This window comes from Notothenia rossii (assembly GCF_949606895.1).
Source record: "Notothenia rossii genome assembly, chromosome: 8".
Lineage (NCBI taxonomy): Eukaryota > Metazoa > Chordata > Actinopteri > Perciformes > Nototheniidae > Notothenia > Notothenia rossii.
Window position 1 is genome coordinate 25,976,892 of NC_136906.1, and position 24,566 is coordinate 26,001,457.

The 24,566-nt window shown below is 41.0% G+C and overlaps 1 protein-coding gene across 2 annotated transcripts; it reads left to right on the forward strand.

The window, feature by feature from the left end:
* Window positions 1-19,820, forward strand: LOC307015185 (uncharacterized protein). 2 transcript variants are annotated; one of them, XM_079643654.1, is made up of 4 exons: window positions 1-287; window positions 3,053-3,193; window positions 3,642-3,771; window positions 18,086-19,820. In XM_079643654.1, the coding sequence occupies exons 1-4, from the start codon at window positions 119-121 to the stop codon at window positions 18,321-18,323; spliced, it is 678 nt and encodes a 225-aa protein (XP_079499780.1). In that variant the 5' UTR covers window positions 1-118; the 3' UTR covers window positions 18,324-19,820. The 2 variants fall into 2 exon arrangements, with proteins under 2 accessions (XP_079499780.1, XP_079499781.1); XM_079643655.1 differs by having other exon boundaries at window positions 12-308.
* The last annotated feature ends 4,746 nt before the right edge of the window (window positions 19,821-24,566 follow it).

Sequence of the window (24,566 nt, forward strand, 5' to 3'; positions counted from 1 at the left end):
TTTGCATTTCTGACAGAGGTACAAACAGGATAAACTGACCGAGGTGCTGGAGCTTCGCCTCAAACCTCAACCACACTATGCTGACCACCGGGAGGCCATAATGACGGGGAAGTGGTAGATGCTGTATGTGTGTGTGGGTTTGAAAGTGAGAGAGTGTTCTTTTTGTGAATATGCATGTGCATGCATGCTTCTGGGTGTGTGTTCTCTCTATCCTTCTGCCCTTCCTGCATGCCTCTCACTGCCTCTGTTTGGACTGGAACTTTGCAGAAGGAGCTGCGAATCAACAGGTACATTCTACTGATCAACAGGTATGTGCAGTGAACAGGATTTGTATTGATTAAAGTTGTTTAGGCAGAATTATACAGAAAATGCAAGGGGAAAAAAATGATTTCGGTCTGAAGTTTCAGTTTTATTTTGTTAACACAAAGGTCAAGAGTTTTTGCAGAGGGAATTTTGATATCTCTTTGCACCACTCCGTGTTTTTAGTCATTAAATGCTGTATAAATCAGGCTCAGGTCCGGGGGAGCATGCCCCGGTCCACCCCCCACATATAAAAATAGCACTTTACCCCTGCTTACACCTATATGCCGTGAGCTGATTATCGAGCCTTCCTTTTAACAAGTGTATATATACTGTGTATGTGCGTGATGTGTTGCAGTAGAAAATTCCACTGTAGCGCCCGGTAAATTAAGGGAAAACCCTAAATGTTTGAGCACCCTCTGTGAAACGTCAAGCTACCACACAGCACCCCCAAAAGAAAATCTCTGGCACCGCAACTGCTTCTGAACCGGATGCTTTTTTCGTTTGTGCAAATAATGGCCTTTAGATATTGTGAAGTCATACATACTCACTTCTTTTGAATGGGATAAAACTCTTAACTATAGATATCACCATAAAACGTGGATAATTTACATTAAAAGGACTATCTTGTTATTACAAGTTTTTGAAATGTTATTTTTAAATATAAATAATTAAGCACTGTATAATGTTGACTATTGGTTAATTTAGGAGGCATGTACAGAGACATATAGACAGAGTTAGCAAAATAAACAATTAAATGTGGATTTTAGATTTTTCCTTTCCTCTAGTCTGAAAGAAGACATTCTATGGAAGCAAAATATTGTCAACTATAGCACTCAATACATATTTTTTTATGAGCAATTTTGCTGCTTTGAATGAACATATGTTGGTTTTCATGCTGCATCAATGTGCACTTTTAGTGTAACATGCTTGAGATGAAACGGAATATGACTCCTTTTTTAATGTTGAGCATGAATTTGAATGAGGCATCTGCCGTTTAAATACTGAATGCATTTGGGAAATTTTGAAATTATTCTGCGTGCCTTCTCTCGCCGCAGGGCCTAATTTATTTCATGGCTGCCAGATTGAGCGCGGTTTGAGTTGATGAGATTTTGGTTGCTCAGGAAAGAAAAGCTGTGGGTTTAAGAGACCGGCAGCAGAGAGAGCTTTACAAATATAGCTAGAATATTTGTGGTTGTTAGTGTGTGCATACCTGCAGGGTCAGTCAGGGTTTATGTGTGTTTAATTAACTTGTGAGATGTTTCATTCTGCAGCGATGACTGCAAAAAAATTGACATATCCCCAGTCGTGGGGCATACAGTGTGATGCGTTAAAGGAAAATACTGGTAATCATCAAAAAAGAATAAAAATAACACTTTTTTAGTCGGTCTCTCAATATGTTTTTATTTCTGCCTGTGGCTCTCAGATTAAAGCCCATTGGTTCAAAAATAAAGCTGAATCTATAAAACAGAAATATGTAGTTGAACATTTCTCAGTTATTTTAGTTTCACAAAGAAACGGGAGAAAATATTGCATTTGTTGGGAACTATTTTCAGCAGCAGGATGATCAAAGTTATCATGCAGATGGACAGTAGAAGTTAGAATAAGTATGTTTTAAACTTGTTCTAGCTGACTTATACCAAACAAACTTATTTTACCCAGTCTTAAAGCCCACAGAGAGTTCATGTTTAACACTTTAGAATAAACAAAAATAAATGACTAAATCTGTAATTGAAATGTCTTGTACGGTCAGTTTTCTGGCGTGAGCTCAGCTGCAGGTCAGTCTCTCAATTACATGGATTTAAACACAGCTGTATAGTCTACAAGAGCCTCTGTGTATTATTGGAGTGATGAATGTGTGGGTGTGGAATAAACATAGGTTTGATGGGGCAGTTGCTACTCTGCATGTCTCTGCAGCTTTCAGTTTTTCCAAGCCTCCCTTTGTGTTTGAATGCTGTTGGCCTCGCTCCCTAGCTGAGAGTTCAGCCTCAGGGTATTTTGCTGCTGTTCCTCCCTCTGAAACGCAAGGAAGACTCTAAGAAGTTTGCTCTCAGAAAAGTTAGATTACCTTTTTCTCTGCATTATCACGATTGATAGCCACAGCTGTGATAAAGCCATACAGTGTTCAACACAGTGCTGAGAAGAGAGTAATACCTGCAGCATGCTGACTACAGAGCAATAGTTACAGATGAAAATAAAACCTGGCACACTGAAGTCAGAGAACATCAGGCATGGAAAGCAAAAGAAAAGAGAATTTAGAAAAGTGTACCCTTTAGAATTTAGAAAAGTCCACCCACGTGCTGAAAAGTGCTATATGAATAAAATTGCCTTGCCTTGCCTTGTATTAATAAAGTGGAAATAATAAACATACCAGCCCTTCCTCTAAGCCTTAGGCATTTGAGGATGCAATGCATGATTTAGTGAATTGCTACAGTGCCTAATATGGGCTCAGTATTGCTATTAAAAACAAACAAACAATCAATCGTTTTAGTTTAGCAAGATCTAAGTAGTTTGCCTAACAAAAACGAATTTCACTTAAAGTTAATAGGATTTGAACCAGTATATTCAAATACAATTCCTTGGAATAAAGGGTCATAGATTTAAACACATTTTTTTTTTAATGTTTTGTATTTAAAACAGGTTATTCAGTAATCATAGGCACTGTGTCTTAATGCTTTTAAGGTTTTTGTTAAAGCTCTTCTCATTGCCATTTTGTTGAAATATGCTCTAATAATCTTGCGTCACTCTGCAGGTGCTGGTAGAATCATGGCCCCAAATCTCAACATGCTGATACTGCTATTGGCCGTCACCATGGTAACGGTTCTGGCCCAGAAGCGGCGCCCGGCATCAAAGCCGAAAGTCACCACGGACGAGTGGAACTTCAGGGATGGCTGTGAGCACACACTTTTCTCTCTGTTCACCCTGGGTCAAAGATCAAGTTCAGGGCTCAATTTAATGTCATGGTTTCACAGCTAGAGGTGAAGGCAGGTAATTTGTCCTCTGTTATCAATTTGTTGTTTCAAAATTATTCGTTCAAATGAAAGATATAACAAAATATTTCCATGTTTCTTTACGTCATTTTGGCTTTACGTCATTTTGGCTTAATTTAAAAAAGACTGACTAACTTGGAGCATTAGCATTAAGCTGCTAATGCTAAAATACTTTTATATCTTAGAAGCGAACGGCAGCTTAAAGGTTTCAAAGGACTTCCAAGACAGTGGATCTTTTTCATTTGAGTATTTTTCAGTTTCAGATTTAGCAGGACGAATGAATTCAGTGGGATCTGACTCAGAATTATGAGCCTTTTTTTCGGGTCACCAAAGTGTGTTTTCTTGTCTCAGCTGATAAGGTGAACATGCGCGGCATTGCTAACCTGACTCAGATCCTTGACGAGTGGAGGTTCGATATCCTGAGCCAGATGAGAGGACTCCTGCAGAACGACCACCAGTCTGTGCTGCCCGACTACGCCAGGTACGAGAATTTGTTATATTATATAATTTATTTCTCTTTAGATGTAGTTTTGGTAGAACTATTTGTATTTCCTATAAAGTTTCTGCGTATACGTTTAACTTACATGAATGGATTTTCCTTTGACGGATGGGTAGGATTTCTTAGTGTTGGTAAGCAAACACAACTTTTAACCTTCTACCTCCCTCTCTCAACAACAGCAGAAGCCAAGCCTTCCCATTAGGTTTCGGGTACCCCATTGGGTAAAAATCATTCTAGTTTTGGAATATGCTCTTTCAGATTTACATATCCACTTGAGATATATCCTTTACTTGTTGGGAAAAATACTGTTGTTTGGAAGAAACGTTTTCACAGCAATATGTAAAAGACAAGAATGTAGTTTGATCTTTATCATAATCGAGACACACTAATGTAAGCTTCGATTTGTATCTGTCCCACGGCTATTACAAATATCAGTTTTCAAGAAAGTTTCGCTGAGTCATCAAAGTAACCTATTAAAATCTGTGTTCAACAGAATTCATCAAATTCAGAGGATCATATCCAAATGTATTAATGCCAAAGACAGTGCAAAGAAGTTCAAATATGAATCAAATATGCAAAAAATGAAAAGGACAAAAAACTGAAATGAGTGTAAATGAAAACGTGAGAGAAGGAAAGCTGCGTACAAAGGCCAAATGAAAAGATAGGAAGTTCGAGAATATCCTATAAAACGTGCTGCTCCATCACTGTTTATGTAGCTATTGCACCATAATGAAGTCCGATCCTCTAAACCAGGGCTATTCAACTACACATTCAGTTGGGCCAGATTTTATAACTACAAAATTCAGCTGGGCCAGACATTCAGCGGCCTGTAAAAAGCGGGTAGTGACACATTTTAAACAAACACATATTACTGCGATGAAAAACATGCAATTTTTATTCATTGTTCATCTAACAAAGGTAGGTCAAAAAGTGCATAAAAACACAACAAATTAGCATTAATTTAACAGAATCTGAAAAAAAGTGCACAGTTGTAGCATTACATTTGTTTGCTTTAGAAGTCAAATATTCAGGTTATCTTTTTTGAACCAAGCACATCACAAAGTGCATTTACTGAATACAATAATAGCAGTCTTAATACATTTCCTGACATACAAAAAAAACAGCTAAAGAGCAATGCAACACAAAGAGGTAGTACTGTAGCAATACTATTTTTTCACTTTTCAAGTAATAACAAAAAAATCATACGTTTTGTTCACATTACAAAGTGCATTTAAATGAATACAGAAAGAACTGTCAAGTTACCCTTCAGTGCACAAACCCGTAACAAGGGATACGGGTAACTATATGAATGAATACTACACTACACGTCTACTATAGTAAACTAGGTGCTTACTGTCACCTCATTTGTGATTTGTCATCGCTGACTTTCTCAATGGGAGAAGGGACATTTTTTGTTTTGAACAAGAGCAGTGATTTTTGGCTCATAGGATATCAATGCAATCCTAAGACATTGGTGAAAAGTGCTGTCAGTCAGGGAGCAGCAAGTGCTACTTTTGATTGAGTTCATGTGTGAAAAGCTTGATTCACATGTGTATGTTGATCCAAACATACTGAGCACACAGATCGCTACTTTCTGAACGTTAGGGAACTGCCGTTTTTTGACATCACTCCAAAACTTCGCTGGCCCGTTAGTGCGCTGCATGTCAATAAGTTCCAGTGTATATTTCCCCTTGTCGATGCAGGGGACCACTTCCTTTGCTCTGGTTGATGCGTCCCCCTCTTCTGCAACAGTGAAGGGGTCTCTGGCAAAGCCCATCACCTCTGTGGGCAGAGCAAGTCCATCCAATCGACCGGCAAAGTTCTCTTTCAACCTCGCAATGAAATCTGTCATCACATCCGTGATTTGTGCCGGAGATGTGATGTGTTTGGGGAGCGTCGGAAAATGCAGCATCCGACCCGTGCTCAAGTCGGTCGCGAAAAGGTCCAGCTTGACTTGGATCTGCTCCACAAGATCAATGACCGTTTTGTCTCTGTTTACGCTTCAGAGTTGAGAGAGACATGTTTTAGAGTTGCTATCATAGGACCACCGTTACTAGCACCACTAGATGCACTTTCAAAAAACGTGCTGCGTTGTGGTTTGGTGGTTTCTATGCAACGCGGAGTGTTGCGTTCATGGTCTGTACTAGTGTAGGAATTTGGCTACGGGAGGCTGGGCCACTCGGGAGTTGGTTCTGGGCCGCATCTGGCCCGCGGGCCGCCAGTTGAATAGGCCTGCTCTAAACTGTGGCGAGCTGCAGGAAACACCCGACTGCCTCGCTGGAAAACTCCTGGGTTTCTTATGGCGCCATCGGCCACAGAGTGTACTGGACAGAATGTATTTCAGCCTGAAGGATAAACCACGTTCCTGTGGGGACTCGCAACTGTTTTATTTCACTCATGTGGAATATTCTGCTCATTCAAGACACACAGGAGGATGGAGACGTGCTGTGCTCAGTAAATTTTAAAACCAGTTGTTGAACTAAACTTTAACCAGTGATGAAAGACGTAGTGCGATCCATTCCTGCAGAATTGTTTTCTTCTAAATACTCCATTAAAAGTTACTTATTATTATGAATTATTATTATTATTCTTACTAAGAGTTATTAAAAGTGGATTTTTCTTGGATAGGATACTTTTTAAAATGTGGATTTGTTGTTTTTATTGTGTTTAAATAACGATAGATCAATAAGTACACAGTCTGTTCGGGATGTGCGTGTGCCTGCTTTTAAAATAAGTCTATAAACGTGTTTATGGCAGCAATGCTACATCATGAGTGCAAAGCTCCCTTAAAATTGTACGACTCGACTTCCGGTTGGACGAACATCTGAGGGCTGTGTTGTCTCGTTTTCCCACGACTTTACTTTCTACATTTAATTTAAAACCACCGAAGTTGAGTTAAACCCGTATTGTGTGAACATAATTTGGACTATAGATCAGAAAAAGCCGCTGTGATGCCGAAATCTGCATTGAAAACGGAGACGAAACAGGCAAAAAAGACCGAAACTTCTGTCTAAGACATGGCTAGCATAATTAGCCTGCTTGAAGAGCACAGAGCTAGCTCAGAGCTAGCACAGAGGGAGCACAGAGCTAGCATTTCAGCTGACTTCAAAGCTGCCTTTGCGGTACTGGAGGCGAAGCTGAACCAAACACAGACCACAGTAGCAGAACATGGGGAACAAATAGACTCTCTTGAGACCAATGCCAATCTGCAAGATCAGCGACTCCGTATACTCGAGGAGAAGTGTGCGGTATTAGCAGATAGCAATGCTAAGCTGGCTGCGAAGACCGCAGATCAGGAAGGTCGGAGCCGCAGAAATAACATTAGAATCATTGGACTTCCTGAGTCTATTGAGGGACCCCGGCCCGACCCCGGCCCCCTCCCGAGCTGGACCGTGCACACAGAGCGCCGGCTGCTAGGCCGCAGCCAGGGGCGAGACCGCGACCTGTGACATTGCGGCTGCATCGCTACCAAGTCAAGGACCTGATTGTCCGGGAGGCCCGCAAGAGACGAGGGGATGTCCGCTACCGTGGGTAGGGTTGCCAACTCCCAGAGTTTCAAATAAGGGACACATCTTGGCAGCGCGGCAAAACCCCCCATTTTTGGGTTAAACCCCTCAATTCCAGTCTAAATTTTGTGTCAAACACCCAAAGTGTGAGGTTATAGTTAGGTTATAGACATGAGACATGAGAAACAGATTATCGTTCAATCATTTATTTTTTCAAATGTGCAAAACAGTTGTCTTTAAATAACTAAATAAATCAGTGCAAAACACACCTTCTGAACAAAAACATAAATATACACCTTCTGAACAAAACACATAAATATAAACCTTCTGAACAAAACTGTGTGTTTGAGATGTAGTGCAAACATATTTGGCCTCTTTGAAAGAAAAAATAGATTAGTGCAAAACACACCTTCTGAATAAAAAACATAAATATACACCTTCTGAACAAAAAACAGTGTGTTTGAGATGTAGTGCAAACATATTTGGCCTCTTTGAAAGAAAAAAGTAGATTAGTGCAAAATCGTAAACTAAAGAAAAACACACCACCTGTGTGTGTGTGTGTGTGTGTGTGTGTGTGTGTGTGTGTGTGTGTGTGTGTGTGTGTGTGTGTGTGTGTGTGTGTGTGTGTGTGTGTGTGTGTGTGTGTGTGTGTGTGTGTGTGTGTGTGTGTGTGTGTGTGTGTGTGTGTGTGTGTGTGTGTGTGTGTGTGTGTGTGTGTGTGTGCACATTAAAGCAGAACAAAAATACTATTGGCAAACCCCAAAACTGCCTATGGAACGACCAGAGACGATGTCACACAACCCTATTTCTTCCACTTGTATTTTTGTTGGCCTTTTGCAGCAGCAAGGAGTTGTCTATCCACCAGAGATGCAGTGTAAAACTCTGAGCAAGACTCTTCATAATTGAGAGTGACAATCAGCTCACTCTTAATTAGTTCAACAGAGCATCTGTTCCGCACATCTGACCATTTATTTTTCATCAAAGAAAAGACCCTCTCCACGTACCCAGTAGAGGAAGGGATGCTGAGGACAAAGGACACCACAGCCAGAATGTTTGGAAGGTCAGCTGCCCGGCCCCTGAGAACTGCTACCCACCTCTCAGCTGTTCCCTTCAGCTCCCAATCATCCTTTGACTTTGTGAGGCTGTTTGCCGTAACACACTCATCAAAGAGCTCATCCATGGAGAGGTTGAGCCTGCGAATAGAGATGAAACTGGAATTCAGTTCAGTAGCATTATTAAAAACTACTGAGACACTTGTTGAATTCATTTGATAAAATGTTATATTAAAAACAACACATAAAAGCCCCGTGCATTTGTTTGCATTTAAATAAGACATGATTTGTATGATGAGAAGTATTTATGTATAATTTTGTTTTTTATTAATACAAGACAAAAGTGGTGTGCATAATATGCCAGTATAAAGGGAATAAGTACAAAGTGGTACAGTGTGTGAGTTACATACCTGGCAACTAGGTGTAGCTTCTCAATGATCTTTTCCATGTCTTCATATGAGATGTTCCCAGATGTCAGACAGAGTGGCTGCAGGTAAAAGAGCCAGTTTTCCTGAGAGAATGTGAACCACTTCTGCAGATAAGTGATGGCAGTGTTTAAGAAGGCTGTAAACTCTTCCCTGGCAAGGTTAGCTTCAGATGGAATGAGACGCCGAAGCTTTTGTTTGGTGAGGTAGCCATAGAACTGATCATCTCTTCTCTTGATTAGTTTTCTCAGAAAAGAGTCCATGATGGCATATAGGTCAGCAGATGTGGTGGCATCCCTCTCCAGTTTTTTGACCGACTCTTCAAAAAGCATCAGGACATTGTTGCAGAAGAGGAGATACACCTCTGCGAGATCAGCCTCCTCTTCAACCCCAGCTGCATCTTCAGGCAACCTCAGCAACTCTCGCAGCCGCCTTGGACATTCATCACCGAGGCTGATGAAATATGACTTCAGCGCAGTCCAGTTCTCCAACAAGCGGCTGATTGCAGGGTTGAGTGACAGCCATCTGGTCACCACATGGCGCAGAATGTCATGGAACTCTACATCCAGAAACTCACAGAACTCCTTCAGGGTCTCTCTCCTTTTGGCAGAGATGGAAAAGTGACCGGACACCTTCAGGACAATATTCTCCACATCAATTGACAGCTTATCCAAGGCATGTTTCACGGTGTTATGGACCACATGTGCATGGCAGTTGCCACGGAGGATCTCGCTGTTGGACTCCTTCAATTTTGTGAAGACAGAGTTATGGATGCCATAATTGACATTTGCATTGTCTGCACTGAATGCAGACACATGATCCAAAGTTAGACCCATTTTGTCCAGAGAACTTTGGATTGAACTGGCTATCCCTGCAGCAGACTCATCTGCATTTTCAACAAAGTCGATCAGCCTTTTAACAATGCCCTTCTCTGGAGTGAAAAACTGCACAGCCAAGGGAAACATCTTACGATTGCCTCTATTTGAGGCATCAGTTTGTAGAGAAAACTGGAGCGGCTTCACTTCACTCTTCAAATGGCTGAGTACCTCTTCAACTGCCTTTGGTGCCAGGACATCAGTGACCACTGCCTCAGCTTTTGTCTTCCCACACGACATCTTTTTTGCGATTGAGGAGTCACTTAGTGTTTGCAGGGTCAATTTGAATGCACAATCAGATGAGTTATAGCTCAAATTATGTTTGACCGTGTGATAAACATGGGCTACCTCAGCAGCAGTTACCTGTAAAAGAAAAAGAAAATATCACTATACATATAATCATTGTAATATAATATTATATATAATATCAAATACTACCTGATATGTATTACACATGTATATACTAGCTGTTTGAGTGTGTATAGGTTGTATATAGTATGCATTATTTTTTATTATGAACAGAGGTGGGTAGTAATGAGTTACATTTACTTGAGTAGCTTTTTGGATAAATTGTACTTTGAAGAGTAGTTTTAATGAAAAATACTTTTTACTTTTACTTAAGTAATATTGTTCTAAAATAAGAATACGGTTGGCTGCTCTACCCACCTCTTGAATACAATATATATATATATATATATATATATATATATATATATATATATATATATATATTCCTTCCCTCCCTCCTTGCTTCTTTCCTTTCTTAAATCTGTACTTCATTCATTCCTTCTTTACTTCCATCCTTCCCCCTCTTTCCTTCTTTCCCTCCTTACTTCTTTCCATCTTCCACTCCTTCCTTCCTACCTTACTTGCTTATTTCCTTCCTTCAATCTTTCCTCCTTCCTTCCTTCTTTCCCTAGCTCCTTCTGACCTCCCTTCACTCCTCCCTCCATCCTTCAGTCCTTCCTTTCCCTTGGTGTCCTCTATAGTGGACACAATTAATTTCTGGGTCTCCGGAGGTGAATAGTAGTTTTAATGAAAAATACTTCTTACTTTTACTTGAGTAATATTGTTTTAAAACAACAATACTCTTACTTGAGTACACTTTTGGCTACTCTACCACCTCTGATTATGAATAAATATTAGTCATTACATCTACTTGCATCATTATATGATTAAGTTGATCATATATTGTTTAAAAAATATCACAGTGTATCAGTGTTGGGGTACTTAATTACATTGAACATTTAGCAGTATGAAATTGACCAAACAAAATGTTTGTAAATGTAGGTTTAATTTAAATTCATATACAAAATTAACATCCTTATTTGACATACCAAGTTAGCCTCTGGAGTTGCTGGACGAACGAGGAACTGTGTCAAGGCTCCCTGGCTTCTCCTTTGCTTCTCTGTTTTCATGTGGTTTTCACCTGCAGCATGTTGTTTAACGTCAGTTAGTCCTCCGTGACTAACTGAAAATTGTCGGCGGCAGACAGTACAATTTGCCTTGTGCACATCGTCCCTTACGCTTTCTAGCCACACGTATTCTTTTTCCCACTCAGTTCTGTAGTAACTCTTTCTTTTCGTCTTTTTCTTCGGCGGAGGAGGAGGAGAAAAGTTGTTTTTTGCATCACTTTCGGACTCTGAGGAGGTAGTTTTGTTTGTGCTTGTCGTCGGCAGCATCTTCCATGTTGGGCAGGACGAGCAGCATGGAGGTGAAACGGTTGCTAAGATACGATACGTTATAGTGATTGGCTCCTCTGCTGCATGACTATGAGTATTGACCAATGAGCTGAGCGTGCATGCTGCTGCTCCCACAGCTCAAGATAGCCCCCCCTGCTTGTGTGTGTGTGGCTCTGAGAGGTGCGCACGCAGTCCTCAAGAGAGCGAATGACTGAGAATCACCATAACGAGCGGTCATTCTTCCACCACCCCAAAATACGGGACAAGGTGCGTCCCGTATCAGTTCATTACGGGACAGGTACTTACGTTTCCAAAAACGGGACAATCCCGTATTTTACGGGACAGTTGGCAACCCTAACCGTGGGACACCAGTGCAGATCTACGAAGACTCGCTAGCGCTGCATTGATGGTGGACTGGGTACGTTCCAACCGTTATGTTTGGACACAATTGATTGTATAATCTAACGTTACCTAGCCATGACAGTGCACAATGCGACATGTGGTCTACATTTATTTTTTGTATGATTACATTTTTGTATTTACACTACATACCCGGGGTGTTTTTTTGCAGTTTTTCGAATGTCCTTGTTAACTCGTTCTGTTCACAATTGTTTCTGAGCACTTTACAGCCGTCGTTCTGTGTTGACGTAATTTATTTTATAACTAACGTTGCTCGGCCATGACAGCACACCATGTGACATGTTTACATCAATTTTTATTTAATTTCATTGTTTTCATTTTTGTATTTACACTCTATAACCGGGATGTTCTTGCACTTTTGCAATGTTCTTGTTAACATTTGCTCTTCACAATTGTTACACTTACTAAGGAGGTTGTATCTGCATGATGTGGGTACTGAGACACCTTGAAGAAGGAGAGATGATTCAGGTAGGGAAGTTATTGCCAATTTCATTGGCAGATGGAGATCAGAGGTGGGGAGGGAGGGGGCTAAGGCATGGGAGGAGGTGGGAGGGAGTAGAGGATGGGAAGGAGAGGGCAGGGCATTTATTTTGATGGGGCTATAGGTTTCCATTTGTTTGAGGCAGCTGTTTCATTTACATTATGTTTTGTCATCTTTATGTACACTGTTCTCTCCATTTTTAGTTGTGGATGTTCTAGGGCTGTTCTTACACCTTCGATGCTGTAAGCGGTGTCATGGCTAATGTAACTGGTACAGGGACTGGTGGTGGACAGGCGGTCAGGATACTCTCTTTGAACACTGGTGGGTTGAATGCTTCGGTGAAACGCACAAAGATTATGACACATCTTAAAAACCTGAAGGCGGATATAATGTTTATACAAGAGACACATCTATGTAAATCTGATCAGCGAAAGCTGAATAGGCCGTGGATTGGACAAATGTTTCATTCACAATTTAACCTAAAGACAAGGGGCACAGCCATTTTAGTTCGGAAAAAAGTCAATTTCACCCCTACTAATACAATTTTAGATCCAAATGGACGTTATGTCATCATTTCTGGTACACTCTATCAGAAGCTGGTCATCTTAGTTTCTGTGTATGCTCCCAATTGGGATGATCATCATTTTGTGAAGTCGCTATTCTCCACCACCCCCGATTTGAATTCCCACCTATTGATACTGGGAGGAGATATGAATTGTGTTATAGACCCAGCACTAGACAGATCTAGTTCCAGAACTGTGGTGCCCTCTAAAACGGCAAACACTCTCTCTGCTTTTATGGACCACTATGGCTACGTTGACCCGTGGAGATTTTTACTTCGTCAATTGTCTCTGTTCAGTACTCACCGATAACTGTATCAGATCATTCAACTGTGATCCTGGACCTTCACTTTGATCATAAGCCTAAGGAATTTAGATTCTGGCGTCTTGACCCTCTTTTACTTTCTGATGCAGCCTTTGGTGAGTGTATTTCGGAATCAATTACATTCTTCTGTGAGACCAACCAAAATGAAGAGACCTCTGCGTCCCTACTCTGGGAAACCCTTAAAGCTTTTCTTAGGGGTAAGATCATCTCGCATACGTCTCATGTTAATAAACTTCGTAGAGCACGCCAAAGAGAACTGGAAGAATCTATCATTAATCTAGACAACCAACTCTTTTCCACTCAATCACCTGATCTATTTAAAGAACAGATGGGGCTCCAAACAGAACTTGACCTTCTCCTAACAAGAGAGGCTGAACGACGACTCCTACATTCACGAGGGTCTATATATGAACATGGTGATAAAGCTGGCCGTCTCCTGGCCCACCAACTAAAGGCTAGGGTTGCCTCGAACCAAATCACCCAGATTCGGGACGGGTTGGGCTCTCTCACTTCTGACCCGGGAGAGATTAATAACATCTTTAAAACCTACTACTCTCGTCTCTACACGTCTGAATCCCCTGATAACGAAGATCAGCTACATACATTTTTGGATAAATTAGATATACCCAAGATTTCGACTAACGACCAACAGACACTAGATGCCAAACTGCAGCTCGCTGAGATTAAAGAGGCAATACAGTCCATGAACAGTGGCAAATCACCGGGACCTGACAGATACCCGGTAGAATTCTACAAAAAATTCTCAAATCAACTGTCCCCATTATTATTAGATATGTTAAATTCGTCGTACGACCAAGGCTCACTGCCGCCCACCCTTATGCAAGCCTCTATCTCTCTGATCTTTAAGAAGGGCAAGGACCCGTTGAGCTGTGCATCATATCGCCCAATCTCGCTCCTTTCTGTAGATGTGAAAATACTTGCGAAGATCTTTGCTCGCCGGTTGGAATCTATTATACCCTCCATCATTTCGGAAGATCAGACGGGATTCATAAGGGGGAGGAACTCCTTCACAAATGTCCGAAGACTTCTCAGCGTCATCCACAGCCCGCCTTCTCCTGCTGAACCGGAGGTTGTCATATCTCTTGATGCTGAGAAGGCCTTTGACAGGGTTGAGTGGGCCTATCTGTTTTCTGTCCTTCAACAGCTGGGCTTTGATCCAGGCCTCATCTCCTGGGTTAGACTTCTGTACTCTTCTCCTCACTCCTCTGTATGTACGAACACCCAGTGCTCCAAATTCTTCCCTCTTTTCCGCGGGACGCGTCAGGGGTGTCCGCTCTCCCCACTACTATTTGCAATTGCTATCGAGCCATTGTCGATTGCTCTAAAAGCAGAGAGAGGAATTAAGGGGATTCAGAGAGGGGATATCGAACACAGGGTCTCATTATATGCTGACGACCTTCTTCTGTATGTGCGCGATCCTATAGCTAGTAATCCACACATACTCTCACTTTTGACCACTTTTGGTTCATTTTCAGGATACAAATTAAACATCCAAAAGAGTGAATGTTTCCCTATCAACCAATTGGCTGCAGAATTACCTCCGTTGTCGTTGCCTTTTAGAATATCCAAATCAGGGTTTAAATATCTGGGCATTGCAATCACGCAGTCTTTTAGTGCGCGACAGGAACAAAATCTTACTGTCCTTACGGCAACAGTCAAATCTGACCTACAGAGGTGGGGCCATCTGGCACTCTCTTTAGCAGGAAGAGTTCAGATGATAAAAATGAATGTACTGCCGAGATATCTATACATCTTCCAATGCCCACCTATTTTTTTGCCTAAATCTTTTTTCACTGCTATTGATAATATTATTTCCTCATTTATTTGGGCTGGTAAACATGCAAGAGCTAGTAGACCATTACTGCAGAGGGACAGGTTCCTGGGTGGGCTTGGTTTATCTAACCTTATGGGTTACTACTGGGCCACAAACACACACAAGATCATGCTCTGGTTCACTTCACCCCAGACTGACTGGTGTCTTGTGGAGGCCAACTCATGTCGATCCACGTCACTTCAAGCCGTCGCGTGTAGCACGCTGCCCCTTTCCCCCTCACAATTCACATCTAACCCCGTTGTAATTGTCACTTTAAAGATCTGGGCACAAGTTAGACGTCACTTTGGTTGGCTTACTCTTCCTCAAGTGACTCCTGTCTGTAACAACCATCTATTTTTACCAGCCACAATTGACCCCCGATTTTCTCACTTGGAGAGGGAAGGCCTCCACTGCATAGGGGAGTTATACATCGATAGCCTGTTTGCCAGTTTTGACCAACTACGGGTTGCCTTTAATCTAAGAGGATCTGATTTCTTTAGATACTTTCAACTAAGGGATTTTGCTAAGACCCACTCTCCACAATTCCCCCAATCCCTGCCTCCCAGTGGAGTGGATCTTGTACTTAGAGCAAGAACTTTGTCTAGGCGCCATGTCTCTTATTTTTATGAACTTTTTTCTGCGGTTGATGAATCTGCCATTAAAAAGATTAGAACTAATTGGGAAAAGGAACTACAGTTCACCTTCTCTGATGACTTTTGGAAGGAGGCCCTGAGAGCCGTTAACTCATCCTCTAGTTGCGCTAGACTCAGCCTAATACAGTTTAAAGTTCCTCATAGACTACATTATAGCAAGGCTAAGCTCTCCAAGATTTATCCAGATAGATTAGATGACCGGTGTGATAGATGCTCCCAGGCCCCCTGCGACCTGACTCACATGTTCTGGTCATGCCCTAAATTATCTCGCTTCTGGCAATCTTTCTTCGAGTGTATTTCTGAAATTGTAGGTCTAAAAATCTCTCCATCCCCTCATGTAGCTATTTTCGGTAGGACCCCAGATGAAATCAACATTACAAACACTCAAACCAATGTCATTGCCTTTACCGCCTTGATTGCTCGTAGGAAAATCCTTCTTTTGTGGAAATCTCCTTTACCTCCCTCTTTTAAAAGGTGGCTGAGTGATACTATGTCTCTTCTAGAGTTGGAAAAAATTAAGTTTAATCTCCGGGGTTCCTCGGATAAGTTTTACGCTCATTGGAGGCCACTGATCAGCTATGTAGACCATCTTCCCCCTGATATGGTGTCGCTGCAGGGATTCTCCCTTTATTTATCCATCTATAATTCTGATATGATTACTCCCCTGTCCGCCACACATGCAGCTCGTGTGACATCCCTGAATATGTGTTAGTATGTGTACATGTATGTATGTATGTATGCAGGTATGTGCATGTATATTATTGTATCTATCATTTTGTATTGTATTGATGTACTGTTGCCTCAGTGCTCCGGGAGAGGGGTGGTTGGGATGGGATGGGATGGGATGGGATGGGTTGGGATGGGGCGGGGTTAAGGGAAAGTGAGTAAGGGTTCTTTTGGGCGGGAAAAAAATGAAAATGCCTTAATTGCTGTAATGCACTGTTACACTTTTGTCTTACATGTGAATACAAATATTTTGGAAAAAAAAAATTTGTACGGCTTAAGAAAAATTCCAACCGGTTGGTTCTGTTTTTTTCAGTTTTCTACAGAATCACTGATCCAAAAAACTTATCTCGGGTCCTCAGTAGAATACACGCCAAACTTAAAATACATCAATCCAATGGATTCCAAGAATAATTTAATCTCAAACACTCATAACTACACTACAATGTAGCTACTGTGCTTATGACAATAAAGCCTTTGAATCTTGAACATACAAACACACACTGAAAACATTTAAACCTTGACTTTAATTAAATGTAATACTGTATGTCAACAGATTACACATCATTGTATTAGGTTAGTTGAAACAATATTATGTTGAACCTAATAATTAGTTTTCACACTTAATAGTATTGCTTTCAACTAACCTAATAAAGTCAATATTTCAGTTTTTTCAGTGCAGCCACAAATGTCATTTAAAGGTCCCATGTCATGCTTTTCCGGTTATTACCCGTCCCCTTGTGCGTTATGTAGCTTTTTATGCATGTGAACGGTCTGCAAAGCCACAAATCCTCAAAGTACACCCTGTAGCGAGTACAACTCTAACACAGAAAAGATGTGTTTATGCTGCCCCAGAACGCCCCGTTGGAGATTGAATTTTTCAATTGTTTTCTTCCGGGAACCAAGTGACATAACGATGATCCAAATGGACCAATCGGTGGAGCTCCTCACACACGCACGCACGCACGCACGCACGCACGCACGCACGCACGCACGCACACACACACACACACACACACACACACACACACACACACACACACACACACACACACACACACACACTCAGCCAGCCAGCCTTATTTTTCTCAGCTGCAGCTCTGCGGATTTCTCAGCCTGGACTCAGCCTGAGACAGCGGGACACGGCGAGGCCCGGCCCGGTCCGAGCACACACACAGACCCACAGCCAGGCTGCGGGTATGTGTGGGCCGGCCTCGCCGTGTCCCGCCGTCCCGCAGACCCCACGCAGCAACCAGGAAACCACACCAGCAGTAAGCCAGCTCACACTGTCCGCTCCTCACAGCAGCGAGCCCCGCAACGTCCCGCCAACACGGCACCCAGACCCCACGCAGCATTCTCATCTGTTTGTCATTACTGGTGTAATTTTCTGGTTGCTAACGCCATTGTAACACATAATCACTGATGTTCCGCTGTAACGGTGGTGGATTCATCAGAACAGAGTGGGCGAGCTGACCAATCAGAGCACACTGGGCTGCTGTATGAGAAACCAAAGTTTTTAAAATTGCACAATATAAATCTATTGTAGTACACCTCAACAATGGAATTATGATCAGTAGAAATGGCCATGGCCTTTAAGTATGATACTTCGTTTGCCATTATTAATCACTTCTGATTTTATTTATTATTTGCATCCATTTCTAATTTTTTTTTTAATATCTTTGTAAAATACTTTGTAACCAGTTTTTTAAAAGTGCTTTATAAATTATTTTATTATATTTCGAATCTTTATTCCTGTCTAGGATCCAGCCGCTGTCTGAGGCTTTAAACGACCTCTACACAGAGTTCAATGCCCTCAAAGCTCACCTGGGCGACCTGACCGAGAAGTTCAGCGCCATTGAAACCTTCATTGATGAGGTCAAGGAAAGCCGCACCACCAACACCAACGCTGACGCAGGCTCCGCCCCCAGCGGGGGCATCGGCCCCGTCGTCAGGCAGGGCGGGAGGAGGGTGATAAAGAAAAAGCCAACGACTTCCTAAACAGCTAAAATTATGTTTGTTTCTTCTTCTCAGGCTTTCTTATCTCTGTGTCCTGATCCTCCTTTGATTTCATTGTTATCACATGTTATACAAATATTGTACCAAGGCACTCCCAGTTTAAAACATCTGGATATATTAAGATGAACTTGGCATGTTACCGACATCAACTTAATATTCGTTTTTTGATATATTGTGATATTTTCTCTAAATACATATTGTTTTTCTGTTATGCATTTTTAATTACCTGTACACAAAGTTGTACAATTGGTTTAAAAACATATATTTGGTCCTTCCATTAAATAGGAAAAAAATCTTAGTAATTGTGCATGAAATTGACATTTAGGATGCATTTTGGGTTACATTACATTGGATGCATTGCATTGTGGGACTATGAGAAGAAAACTGTCCATGCCATGATCACATTGTAGATTCTTTAACCTGTTAAAACCCATAGAAATACAAGTATCATCACTGAGCGATCAGAACTCGCGACAGGGGAAGCATAACCAGACAGCACGATGTAGCCTTAGGTAGCAAAACACGGAGATATGCTCACCTTTTGCTGTTATTCTGATCAAAAGTTGTGTTTATTGGCATTAAAACGAGATAAACGGGGCTGAAGGTTAATCCGTAGATTAATCCAATGTGTCTGTCACTTTGCAAACATTATTGATAATCCATAATTCCATTTTTATGTCAAAAAATGAGGCCGTTTCTCAATCGCGGGGAAACTGGCTTCCAAGCCAATATTTCAAGGATACTACGTCATCGAGTGCCGCCGAATGGCTGTTCCAATCTCCAGCATACTTGGAATTCCACCGAGGCCGCGTCCTTGGTTTGGGGGTAATTTCGAGGCTGCACATGGGTAGACTTCCCGTCATTCAAATCCCCACAATGCTTTGCGCACTGATCAATTTTCCCAAATCTGTGGCGGAAAATGTAAGGCGGGGCCTCTCATATGACGCACACCTGCACACTTGCTAGCCTGTTCCACTCTTCGTTTTCCGAATGCCAGGAAGGATTCTTGCCTAGCTTCTGAAGGAAGTGACTCGGAAGACATCCTCGCGATTGAGAAAGGGCTTGTGTTTTCATATTAGCTGCCGGAGTGTATGACAGCTTCCTGTTTTGGTTACGTATCACTCTCACTCCTTATTTGGTAACATGTGTGTGTATGTGGAACTTCCCCTCGATTCAATTGGCTCTAACGGTTAAAAAGAGATGTCAATCATCAAAATCAACCAAGGGGGGCCAGAGATAGGTCAAATCCACCCAAATGACCCCAGAAGTGTTTTTTTGTGCTAAATCTCTATAAAAAGGTAAAATGTCCCTTGTTTTGCATCAATCTTGATACAGGGTACTTATTATATGTTATAGTTTGGATTCCTAAAGCTTTTAGTCTACTATCCCATCATTCAAGGTTGGTTTTCACTATAAGTAATGTTCATTTTTTACTATGTGCAATCTGAATTTACTTTAAAATAAAAAAATCTATATTGATTCTGACTCTTCTAGATCCAACTCACATGTTTATCATTGCTTTGAGAACAAATATTATTCATTTACCCCTTTTAGAAGGGAAGTTATGGTCATTTGTTCTGGGAATGTTATTTTCGAGCCTGAGACCTGGAAAACAGGCTCGAGGCTTAACAGGTTAAGGGCACTATATAATTAATCATTTTCAAACCTTGCCATTCAAATAAAGTAGCACTATGTAGTAACAACATGGCAGAGATTTGAAACACAGATACTGTTTTCAGTTTCCTCATGAAATAATTGCTCTTTTCTAGAACTCAACAAACATTTTTGAGGGATTTGATTTGACAGATTTCCTGGTTGTAGGTTTATATAAGTGCCTGGTTTGTTGTGTTTATTCTGGATATTTTTCGGACAAACAAGCTTGTTGGTTTGGGTTTACTGTTGCATATGAGTAATAAACTCACTTTTTGCATTCATTCATTATTTAGTGGGAATGCTGATACAGCATTCCAACTATCTATTATGCTACGCACAAAATTCTTTATTATTCCGCCGGGTTATTTTGCGCCTCTTCTCCCACATTCCACATCGCAGAAACTCCGTTCAAACATCAAAATGTTCAGCTCGGTCGGGAATCGATGGCTATTACTTTTCTTATTCATAACTTTCATAATTCCAGAGATACATCCCATAATTCATCACATTTTTTACATGGAAGTCAATGGAGAAACTCTTCAGACTTCAACAATCTTCATGCAACTTCAACTGCTAACTGCTCATTCATACTTTCACTCAGAAACCTCATTCCAACTTTAAAATGTTACACATCTTTCTGACATTATTCGTGTAACACAACTTTTAAATCTGATTCGTACTTCTAGATATATTAAACATTGTTCAGCCTTGGCAGGGGCGGATCTAGACAAATATTCATGGGGTGGCAAGAGGGGAGATTTTGAGGGGTGGCATCCCCTGGCAGAAGTACAGTATATGCTGATTTAATCGCAGTCATATCAATCAATGTTAATTTGGAAAGCCACAATATTAATATTTTAACTGAATAACATTAGGTGACATTATTGTGGCACATCAGTAAAGCCTTACATATAAACATATAAGGTGGCAGACATCATTTAATGAATTTTAACTGAACAATAACTGAATGAGTTTGTTTGACTCTTAGACCAGTAGGGATACCAAATATATGAAGACTGCTGCAATAAGTACATTAATTAACTGTCTCATCGATGTGTGTCTGAATGAATATGATACTATTAACAATCATATTATTCCTATCAGCTGTCAATCACTGTTATGATTCACATATTCATTTATTATTGAATAAACTATATTTTTTGGAGTTAATGATGAATGTTCCAAGATGCTTGCTCACCCTCCTTCAAATTTGAAAGACAAGTAATTACTATCATGTATCAAAATTCAAAAGATTAAAAGGAACAGTTCAGCGCCCCACAAGTTCATTGCAAACAGTTACAACCTTGACTTTACATCAGAAAGAACTAACATTAAAGAAGTGACTCACTGCATCAGTTAGGGTTAAAAAACGTGTATTCAGATAAAACATATACATCGCTGCAGTAAGTTATTATCCAGTGGAAGGTCCTTACCTACTATCCTAGTTAAATCAAAGTGGTTACTTTTTTTTGTCTGGGCAGTGTCGTTTTACACACCGTCTTATTTGACTTTCTCAGGACTTAAAACAGTTTTTTGGGGGCAGACCCCCACAAAAATATACACACATACAAGGTGATCATCTTAACAGTTTTTTATGCTCATCGAGTCATCCGTGAGCAGAGCATCAAGTTGGCATGCCTCTTACAGCTGAATGCGGCTATTACCATTTTTTTCAGCAAAACGCCTCACAAACTTATTAAGATCAACAGCTTTAGTGCGTTTTGATTCAATGCTGAGTACAACCAAACTTGACAGTCTCTTCTCTGCCATTGTAGACCGCAAATACCTAATTCCTTCCGTCTACTTGAGACCGATTGCATCTCGTTTGGCCCCGTCCCCCCGTTCAAATGAAATCGCCGCCAATCATATTTCCAAGCTCGCTCCAGGGCCGGTGGAGGGGTTACAAGACTCGCGTCTTGTGCTGCATTCACTTGCACTTGGACATTAGAGATTTTCTCTCATAAATGTCCGATGAGCCACAAGTTTTCTTTCAAAACAAAGATGCCAACTGGGGTGGCAAGGCTATTTTTTAGGGTTGCAATTGCCACCCGTGCCACCCCGGTAGATCCGCCCCTGAGCCTATTGGTAAAGATGCCTTCTTCAGATTTTAGAGTGTGTGATGTCACTGCTAGAGTGAAGGACAGATTTAATTTTGCCTTCATATTTTATTTTAAACCTGCCATAATTCCCAAACCCTACATTCCTGAGACATACTTTTTCATGAGAAACGTAGGAAAAAATCTCGTAGCTTGAAAAATAAAAAATAATTAAGCAAAATAATTAAACAAAATGCCTCTTGAGGGCATGAAGTGACAACAACTTTCAACATGTCTCCATTAAACCCCATTGTAAGTTCAGCCTCATCTTTCCCCACCACAGCAGCCACCAGGTTTGGGACTAACGCGTTACTTTGTAACTGTAACGCCGTTATTTTTGGCAATAACTAGTACTCTAACGTGTTATTTTTTAAATTCAGTAACTCAGTTACCGTTACTACATGGTGCGTTACTCCGTTATTTTTTTTATACAGTCTCGGCTCCCAGACGTTGGTGAGCGGCGCCAACAGCGAGGCGAACAGAGATGAGAACTGTACTTAAGTACAGTACTTGAGTAAATGTACTTAGATACTTCCTGTGTCACATGCGGAGACGTGCTGTGGGCGTGTTTGTGTGTTTACGAACAAGACTATCATGGCGGCAGTGTCGCTCAAGTCGTATTCTCACTATTTCACTTTTGTCGAGCACAAAGAAAATAACTTTTTAGTTAAATGTAAGTTGTGTCTTGGCGGGTCAAAGATCCTATCTACTGCCCAAAACAGCAATTCAAATATGTTGAAACATCTGCAGAAACAACATGCTGGGACGAAGCTAGTAGCTAAGACCACAGACCCAGACTCATCCGACGCCACTCCACCTCCACCTAAGCAACAGGAAAAAGTTGATAAAGCCATTGCAAGGTGTGTTGTAGAACACATGCAGGCTATTTCTACTATTTCTATTGCTATTTCTTGATCAACAGATTGCATTATTCTCCAATGCAATAACAGTACTGAAATGAAGGCTATAAGGGCATTAATGGGAGCCTAACTGAGTTACTTTTGAAATGAAGTAACTAGTAATGGTAACTAGTTACTGGTTTTCAGTAACTAGCACAACACTGGCAGCCACACACCTTTAGTTAATCTGCCAAAAAGGCCACATTATTATCCCGAAAGTACACAAAAAGTACACTTCAGATGCTCAAGTGCTTCACATGCTTCACGCTTTGAAATTTCACCGATATCTGTTACGGTTCTTCAACAAAACGTTCACATGTAAGAGGTTTATCCCTCATTCAGAACAATGAAAATGCTCTCCTCTCACTGATTACTGTACCATCACCATGGAAACCTTTGATCTCTGGACACGTCGTTAGCGCAAATATAAACACCTGCAGGGACGTGCACAGACATTTGGAGGGGCTATTGCTCTAAACTGGGAAAAGGGCCTCCCCCCGAAAAGAAAAAAAACACAAGACCTTTTCAAAATTGTAACTTCTTTATAATGTCAAATAAACCAAACGATTATTACATCAACTAAATTGAACAGTAATTCACATCTCATAACAAAATAAGCTAAGGCAACTAGATGCATTCGGTGACTTGATTTTAAAAATGAAACAGGGCCATTTTTGGTTTCGCGGTCCATATATCATCAAAAATATCTAATGTTAGTAACTATTAAAGACAAAATGGGGACAATTCTGTTCAAATGTAGTTTGACCTTTGTAACTGCTGTGCAGACATACTGATAAAATAGGGCTTCTATAATTACCTTAAATAAACTCACTAATTAATGAAACCAGTTCAATACGCATTATTCTTATTCTTATCATTGTTATTCTTATCATTCTTTATGAGCACAGTAATGGTAAGGTATCTAATTACTTATTTATTTAGTATTCCATAACTTAATAACAGAGATGGTCAAACTAAAGTGGTAGAGACATGGCAGAAATCCTACAATGAAGTCGGAAATTGAACTGTTCACCCGAGAGAGGGCAATCAAGAAAAGAGAGCGAGCGGCCCCGTTGAGGGAGTTTACAGATGAAAAGACACAGAAAGGTACAACAACTACAAGTAGGCTATAATTAGGTGTTTTTTTGTAAATAACCGACGGTATCAAGGGGAAATAAAGTCCCCTTCTTTGTCCCTTATACCCTAACTGCCATGAGACAACTCAAAATCAAGTTTCCAAAATCCGACACTGAGGTGGTCTTAACGCAGCGGCAGATGACAGTGCTGACAAAGTGTGTTTCCCGCAGCGAAACGCTACAATACTAATTGTGGGCTCATCATGTTGATTCGGCCACAACAGAAAAAAGAAAAACAAACTCTCGCTCTCTCCAGAGGGGCAGGTCAGCCAAAAAGGCCAAACGGGCCGTTGCCGGGCAACATTAGCCCGTACCCTTGCACGTCCCTGAACACCTGTGTCATGGACACGATGATGTCATAACTCCAACTGACATGCTCAGAGCAGCAGACTTCAGATAATGGTTAACACAGCTCTACATCAAATCTGATATACGTAATGT

Bases quoted from the DNA above. Each gene is read 5' to 3' on its own strand.
- LOC307015185 (XM_079643654.1), top strand. From the start codon at position 119: ATGCTGTATGTGTGTGTGGGTTTGAAAGTGAGAGAGTGTTCTTTTTGT. The intron at 3,194-3,641 runs GTGAGCACACAC...TTCTTGTCTCAG, and splicing joins GTGGAACTTCAGGGATGGCT to CTGATAAGGTGAACATGCGC. The intron at 3,772-18,085 runs GTACGAGAATTT...ATTCCTGTCTAG, and splicing joins GTGCTGCCCGACTACGCCAG to GATCCAGCCGCTGTCTGAGG.